The 8521-nt window shown below is 44.0% G+C and overlaps 1 protein-coding gene across 1 annotated transcript in view; it reads left to right on the top strand.

Annotated features, from left to right (window-relative positions):
• The window catches only part of CHADL (chondroadherin like), a 47038-nt gene extending 38722 nt beyond the window's left edge, over positions 1–8316 (top strand). Inside the window, exon 5 of the mRNA XM_083156629.1 lies at positions 7487–8316. Coding sequence (XP_083012755.1) covers positions 7487–7679 — 193 coding nt within the window. The 3' untranslated portion in view covers positions 7680–8316. The remainder of the gene's footprint in view (positions 1–7486) is intronic.
• Positions 8317–8521: the final 205 nt, after the last annotated feature.

The raw sequence follows: 8521 nt of genomic DNA on the forward strand, positions 1-8521 counted from the left end.
CTTCGCAAGCTATTACTCCATACAATTCGGGGGAAATTTACTAAAATGGATTCGTAAAAAATAGGTGTATTCGTAGGCAGAAACACCTATTTTTTACACATTTGTATTTTTGGGATTTACTATCCCAAAAATACAGCAATTCGTATTCCTAATGATGGGACATTCGTATTTGTATTTACAAATATGAATGTCTACACCATCGATAGAATACGACAGGAATCACCATTCAAAAGAATGGTGGTTCCTGATTTACTAAGCAGCCGTATTGATAATACGGCTGCTAATTGGTGTAAAACAGTAAAACAGGCACAAAAATAAGACAGGAAAATACACCTTGATTGTCCTGTCGTATTTGGCTTAAGCCTGCATGGATCAGTCAGATCTGTGCAGGCTTTAGTGTAAAAAAAAAAAATAGAAAAAAAATAAATAATTTTTTTTTTTTAAACAGCGTGGGGTCCCCCCCCACAGCTGTAACCAGCACCAGGCTGAAAGAGCCAGGGCCGGTAATTAAAAATCAGGGAACCCGACAAAAAGGGGTTGCCTGATTTTTAACAACCAGCCCCAGGCTCCAGGTCCGGGGCTGGTTCCCAAAATACGGGGGACAAAATGAGTAGGGGTCCCCCGTATTTTAAGAACCAGCCCCAGGCCAAACCATGTCACAGCCGGGGGACACTTATTATATAAGGTCCCGCGGCCAAAACATTAACCCTACCGACCAGTCAGCCTGGCCAGGGGCCCTGGGGGAGTGGGGACCCCCCCCAATAAAGGGGTCCCCTCCCTCCAGGACTTACCTGACCAGGCTGAAGCCTGGTGCTGTCCCCGGTGGCCCTGTGCGGTGGCCACCGGGCTGATTCTGTGTAAAAGAATAGATGAAAACCTATTGTTTAAAACTGAGGAACTATGAGTCCCAGCAAGCCTCCCCCGCAAGCTGGGACTTGGAGAACCACAAGTCCCAGCCTGCGGGGCATTAAAGGGCCCGCTGGCACTTGTAGTTCCACAGTAATAAAAATAGTACAATAAACACACACTGACACAATGAAAATAAAAGTTTAATACATCCATTACACACACACTGATACTTACCTATCTTGATCCCGTAGGTAGCCCTCTGTCCTGGTGTCCGGTGTCCTGTGTCGTCCTCCAGGTCCATGTCGGCGGTCCGTGTCGTCCTCCGGGTCCATGTTGGAGTTGTGGTAGGAAATCCTACTCACCTGGTCCTGTGCTGAAGATGTCTTGTCTTGGTCCGACGTAGTCCAGGTAATCTTCAAGCTGTCGCCGGTCCCCGCACTGTCCGCATTGCACTGAGGAGAGATGCAGAGATATTTCATACTCGGCGCCTCTTCTCATTGCACTGAGGAGAGATGCAGAGATATTTCATACTCGGCGCCTCTTCTCATTCTGAGAAGAGGCGCCGAGTATGAAATATCTCTGCATTTCTCCTCAGTGCAATGCGGACAGTGCGGGGACCGGCGACAGCTTGAAGATTACCTGGACTACGTCGGACCAAGACAAGACATCTTCAGCACAGGACCAGGTGAGTAGGATTTCCTTCCACAACTCCAACATGGACCCGGACACCGCCATGGACCTGGAGGACGACACGGACCGCCGACATGGACCTGGAGGACGACACAGGACACCGGACACCAGGACAGAGGGCTACCTACGGGATCAAGATAGGTAAGTATCAGTGTGTGTGTAATGGATGTATTAAACTTTTATTTTCATTGTGTCAGTGTGTGTTTATTGTACTATTTTTATTACTGTGGAACTACAAGTGCCAGCAGGCCCTTTAATGCCCCGCAGGCTGGGACTTGTGGTTCTCCAAGTCCCAGCTTGCGGGGGAGGCTTGCTGGGACTCATAGTTCCACAGTTTTAAATAATAGGTTTTCATCTATTCTTTTACACAGAATCAGCCCGGTGGCCACCGCACAGGGCCACCGGGGACAGCACCAGGCTTCAGCCTGGTCAGGTAAGTCCTGGAGGGGGGGACCCCTTTATTGGGGGGTCCCCACTCCCCCAGGGCCCCTGGCCAGGCTGACTGGTCGGTAGGGTTAATGTTTTGGCCGCGGGACCTTATATAATAAGTGTCCCCCGGCTGTGACATTACCCTGCTGGCTGGTTTGGCCTGGGGCTGGTTCTTAAAATACGGGGGACCCCTACTAATTTTGTCCCCCGTATTTTGGGAACCAGCCCCGGACCTGGAGCCTAGGGCTGGTTGTTAAAAATCAGGGAACCCCTATTTGTCGGGTTCCCTGATTTTTAATTACCGGCCCTGGCTCTTTCAGCCTGGTGCTGGTTACGGCTGTGGGGGGGGGACCCCACGCTGTTTTTTTTTTATTATTTATTTTTCTATTTTTTTTACACCTCGCAGCCTGCACGGATCTGACTGATCCGTGCAGACTGCCTCTACTAATTCGTATTAGCGGCCGTATATATGGCCAGCTAATACGAATGACTACGACATCGGAGGGTTACAAAGCAGTCGTATATGACTGCTTTGTAAATTCCCCTCCGGAACACTACTGTGCACACGACTGAAACAGTCGTATGCAGTCGTAGGGGAAATACTAATACGAAAAACTAGGTTTTTCATATTAGTAAATTTCCCCCTTCATATCAGATGTAGTCAAAATTAATAGCACACATTGTAAAGGCACATATTGCACCTAGCACACATCTCAGCGTGTATGGGCACCATAAGATATATTCTAGTGCAGCAGCAGGTCCAGACACAGCTAAATTCAGCAGGACAGTGCAGCTAAAAATGTGCACTGGCAGAAAATGGAGTGTGGAGGGAATTTAAGTCCCTCTATTATTATAATTTTATTTATAAGGCTCCATAAGTGTTTCGCAGCGCCGTACAAAGGAACAATACAGGGAGACAAAACTTGGCATAACATTAAATAAATAACAAAAATAGCGCTCGCCACGCTGTGGGCACGGTGGCTCGCTACGCTCGCCCCCTATTCTATTCTCCCTCTATGGGGGTCGTGGACCCCCACGAGGGAGAATAGCCGGTGGCCGTCAGGACCCGAGTGTTGAGGTTTTGACTGTCGGGATCCCGACTTCAGGGTAATGACTGTTGGGATCCCAACTGTCGGGAAACTGTCCGGCACCCATTAACTAGTTTCCTGACTCTTTGGGCTTATTCTCCAGATATTAGACAGCATAAGATGACTATTGGTACCCACATATGCTGTGATTATCAAGTGTGATTTGATCTTCAAATCGCATCGAGTCTAGTTCAAATTGTTCTGTGTTTATTTTCCCATGAGATATGTGCTCCTGCATAGTCGATATCGCAAGGCAAAATAGTATGTGCCTGCAGGTACTTTTGTACTACTTCGCAAGCTATTACTACATACAATTCATATCAGATGTAGTCAAAATTGAATAGCACACATTGTATAGGTACATATTGCACCTAGCACACATCTCAGCGTGTATGGGCACCATAAGATATATTCTAGTGCAGCAGCAGGTCTAGACACAGCTAAATTCAGCAGGACAGTGCAGCTAAAAATGTGCACTGGCAGAAAATGGAGTGTGGAGGGAATTTAAGTCCCTCTATTATTATAATTTTATTTATAAGGCTCCACAAGTGTTTCGCAGCGCCGTACAAAGGAACAATACAGGGAGACAAAACTTGGCATAACATTAAATAAATAACAACAATAGAGTACAAATAAAGAGCGCCGCAGTTCAATACACATTACAGCTTAAATATAAGTAGTGAGGACTCAATCAACATACAACTAGAGGCTTGAGGCCAATAATGGAGATAAGTATGCAGACAAAGATGGTCACTGAGTGTTTGAGTATAGGAGAGCTGTGAGTGAAATGTGAAGAGAAGTGGGCTTTGACAATAGGAGGGAAGAGGACCCTGCTCGGAGTAGTTTACAATCTAGTAGGAAGGGGAGACAGACAGATTACAAGAGGTGCAAGCAAGTGGGTGGTGGCTAGATAGCAGGATGTAAACAGGCAAGGGGTCGGAGAACCAGCTAGTTTATGCAGTGGAAGGGTACGCTTTGATAAATAGGGAGTTTTCAGTGCCCGTTTGAAGCTTTGCAAGGTCAGGGAGAGTCTTATGGAGCGAGGGAGTGCGTTCCACTGAAGGGGTGAAGTCCTGAACTCTAGCATGGGAAGCAGTGATCAGGGTGGAGGAGAGATGACAGTCGTCAGCCGACCATAGAGGGTGGGAGGGTGTATGAATGGAGATAAGGTTAGAGATATATGGAGCAATGGAATTAGAGATGGCCCTGTATGTGTGAGGTGTTTGAAGAGGATTCTGTAGGGGAATGGGAGCCAGTGCAGATTTTGTTGAAGGGGTGTGGCAGAATTAGAGCGGCGGGAGAGGAAGATAAGCCTGGCTGCAGAGTTGAGGACAGATTGGAGATGAGCCAGTTGGGATCGAGCGAGGCGGGTGAGGAGAGCATTACAGTAGTCAAGCCGTGAGATGACCTGTGAGTGGATGATCAGCTTAGTTGCACTCTGTGAGAGAGGGCCTGATGCGAGCAATGTTGCGTAACTGGAACTGGCAAGAATGGGCCAGGGCTTGGATGTGGGGTGTAAAGGAGAGGGAGGAGTCGAGAGTGACACCCAGGAAGCGGAGTTGGGGAACGGGGAAAATGATGGTGTTGTTAACAGTGATAGAGATATTATTAGGGGGCATAGCTCTGGGTGGGGGAAAGATAATAAGTTCGGTACTTGTCCCTGCTGCTGATCTGATGGTTAGGAGCCAGGAGGGATCTCTATGCTGCCGGCACCACTGCCTGTCATGCAGAGTGACAGGCGCAGCGGCACCCGGCAGCCACAGAGGACAGCAGGGGATGTAGAGCATGGAGAGCACCTCGCCTCCCTGCATCCTCTGTTGAGCAGGTAACTGGCAATCTAACTAGATTTATCCTACATTCAGGATCTTAGGGCCTTATTCTAGTTCACTCTTTCTGACAAAATCCTTCTTAGATGGACAAAACCATGTGCACTGCAGGGGGGCAGATGTAAAATGTGCAGAGAGAATTAGATTTGGGTGAGTTATTTTGTTTCTGTGCAGGTTAAATACTGGCTGCTTTATTTTTACACTGCAATATAGATTGCAATATAGATCTCACTTTTAAGTAAAACCCCACCCAAATCTAATTCTCTATTCACAGTAATCATCCCCACCTGCAGTGCACATGGTTTTGTCCATCTAAGAAGGATTTTGTTAGAAAGAGTGAACTAGAATAAGGCCCTAAGATCCTGAATCTGATTTTTTCCAAGTGGGTATTGAGTTAGATCATAATTGCGTGCGGAGCGCAGTGTGCCTAAAAGCATGGCGACATGTTAAATGTTGGCACTTTGCATTTTGACCATGTCGGTATTGATTGCCGGCATTATAAAAGTGTCTGTATTTTAACTGCCGACCAATGGTGGTTGGTACAGGTATTTTGATTGTCAGTATTTTAATGTATTATGACACTGTTGGCATTATAACTTTAAACATGATCATAAAGTATCATGTTTAAAATTGAAATGTCAACATTGTTACAATACAAGAAATATTATTTCAAATTTCAGCATAGCCAATCAATGTAACAAAATTGAACATGAAGCTATTGTACTTTCCCCCAGAACTAGGGGAGTCAGGTGTTGCCTATTAATAACCCTTTTACATCCAAATCCCAGATCTGACCCCATATTTGGAGCCCGGTTCCAAGCAAGGTCGGATCCGGGATTTGCACCATTTACACTGAGGTGCTGACCCACAGTGTAAACGGGAGCGGCACTTGAAGATTACATTATCTCCAAGCGCTGGGACTGCCGATCACCCCGCCAGGACCACTGATCATCGCGCTGGCGGCAAGCACAGCACCAATGTAAGCTTCTGAGCTGCCCCCAGCCCCCATCCACGAGGTGAATGGATGCCGCACACAGGCATGCATTCACCTACTCCTTGACTCCGCTGCTGTCTGCAAAGTGCAGCAAACCACAGCGAAGGCTGTGTGCGCCCCCCACCCAATTTACATCTAGATTGCAGGACGCTGCGGTCCGGAGGTTGGGCTTCCCCCACTGCTGCAAACGGGAGCCGGGTCAGATGACCCGGTGTAACCATTTACCTGGGATTTTGCGGCAGTGTAAAAGGAGTATAAGTGACGTAAGGGGTCAGTTATTTCCAGGATAGCTCTCTGCCCCTAAAAGTGGGTATGTCAAGATGGTTTTGTACAAATTTTTAATTCTGAAGATTAAAGGTAATAAGGTTGGAAGACTTGAAGAATATTAATTTTCCCATAAGTATTTTAGATGGAAAATTTATTTGACCAGTGGCATTACCCTTTTTCATGTCTTTGTATGTTATTTAATTCTATCATAATTCACTTAATGCATAACACTGCATTATATGTTGATACTTTATAAGTAAATAATAATAATCTAATAGATTATATTGGATTTTCTGGAACAGGTTCCGTATGATTTCCCGACAGTCAAAATACAGACAATAAAAATTCAGACCACCATTGGCAGACAAGTGGTGGAGCGCTTAACACTATAAAATATCACACATAGATCAACTGGGTATCACATAAATTTTAAAAGGATATTTAATAAACAGTATATACTCACAGTAAAAAGCACTTATATAAAACAATAGTCAAATATCTGCGGACACTGGAAATGAGAAACTTCCACTTGTTCCTAGTTATGCTCCCTTTAAATGATTGAAGACATATTACCCCTTTGATTTGTAATCCGTTTGACTGGTAACAGGGTGTCCAATATACTGCTGAAGTCCCATGAAATTTGCCTGGAAGATGGTAAGCAGGTATTCCTGAGAGTAACCAGGTGGGTCTCCAAAAGTTGAGCAGACGATGGTATCCCTTGTGGTAAAGTCCAGAATAATGATAGGATTTGAATGCGGGGAGTCCAATCAGATGGTATAAGGAGCTGGTTCAAGTGGAAAAGTGTGTGGAGTCCAGAGTCCAACAGTGGGTAAAGCCGACGCGTTTCGTTGTATTCAAACAACTTTTTCAGAGGTCTCCATTGGCAGACAGTGAAAATACCAACAAGTTTAAAAAAAACGACATTTCTGATATTGACATGGTTTAAATGCCATCATAGTCAAAATACAGACAGATGGACACCATAATAAGTGTACTGCTGTGCTCGCCATTTTTCGGGCAAAGTGCCTCGCTGCACTCAACACACTAATATAGTCTAACTCTATGTCCACTTGGATGGACAAAGAACGAGTCGTATTCATAGAAATAGATCCTGAAAAACTCTTTTTTGACACTTTTTTTTACTTTTTAACCTGTCAACATTTTAAATGTCAGCATTCTGACCATGTCGGCATAATGATTGTCGGCATTTTAAATGTGTCTGTATTTGAACTGTCTGCCACTTGTGGTCGGTATTTTGATTGTCAGTATTTTGACTTCAGTAGTATGACTGCATACCTCTGGAACTGCAATGTACTGTAATTGTTTGTTGTTTTATTTTACAGATGGATCAATAGTCTGAATCTAAAGGTAGGAGCTACATGCGCATCTCCCAAAAATGTAAAAAATCAGAAGGTAAGAAGTGCCCCCTTCTCTACATGCCCTGGATGGGAGTCTGGAAAACCAAACAGAAACAAGAGAAAGAGCTCTGCCACCTCCACTAAACAAAAAAGACACAGGAAGAAAATTGTTTTTTAATTGTTTGTAAGGCTGATTAGAGATATCTATGATGGTACATTACTAAGTACTGAACACATTACCTATATATGCTAATTGAAGCAATTGCATTAATGAGTGCGGCTAGTTAGCCTACCAAGGAAATATACTTTGCCTTATGGTATACTGCTGATAGTTGGGAAAGGCAAAACTATAACATACTGTAGACCAAGTTACTGTACAATAGTGCATTATGAAGCAGGTCCCTTATTTCTAAGGCTTCAAAATGTTATTCACTTGTACATATATATATATATATATATATATATATATATATATGCACTTACTGTTTGGTGAGCTCCATTGTTAGATGTCAGGCACCGAATCTATTTTAGGTTCTTTGCTACAATACAGAGAATCATCCTTTAATAAACTCCTGCATAGAAACTTTTGGATGTTGAATGCCCTAAACCTTTTGATTGGACGTGTATAAATTACAATTACATATCCTTGTATTAAGTGTTTTTGTATGTGTACAGTGTAATGAAGTTTTTGTAGATGAAACGCGTAGGGTTTGGATGCTGTGTTGTGATCTCTACCACCACTCTGAGCTGAACAAACAGACTTGGATGTTAAAATTGTAAAACATTTTTAATAAAATGCAAAAGATTTTATTTTATATTGTTCCGCATATCACATTCTTTATTCAACCATTAAGGAGTGACTCAATAAGGTGGTGGTACCATTAGCGCTCTCTATTTCTTCCCCTTTGTACCTTTTTGTCTCCCACTAACAGGGGGGATTGTATAGAGTAGCCGCTTATATCTAAAAGGCGCACTTCGGGTCACTCCTATATATATATATATATATATATATATATATAT

Source organism: Crinia signifera, chromosome 8, assembly GCF_055691185.1.
Source record: "Crinia signifera chromosome 8, ASM5569118v1, whole genome shotgun sequence".
NCBI classification, from domain to species: Eukaryota; Metazoa; Chordata; class Amphibia; order Anura; family Myobatrachidae; genus Crinia; species Crinia signifera.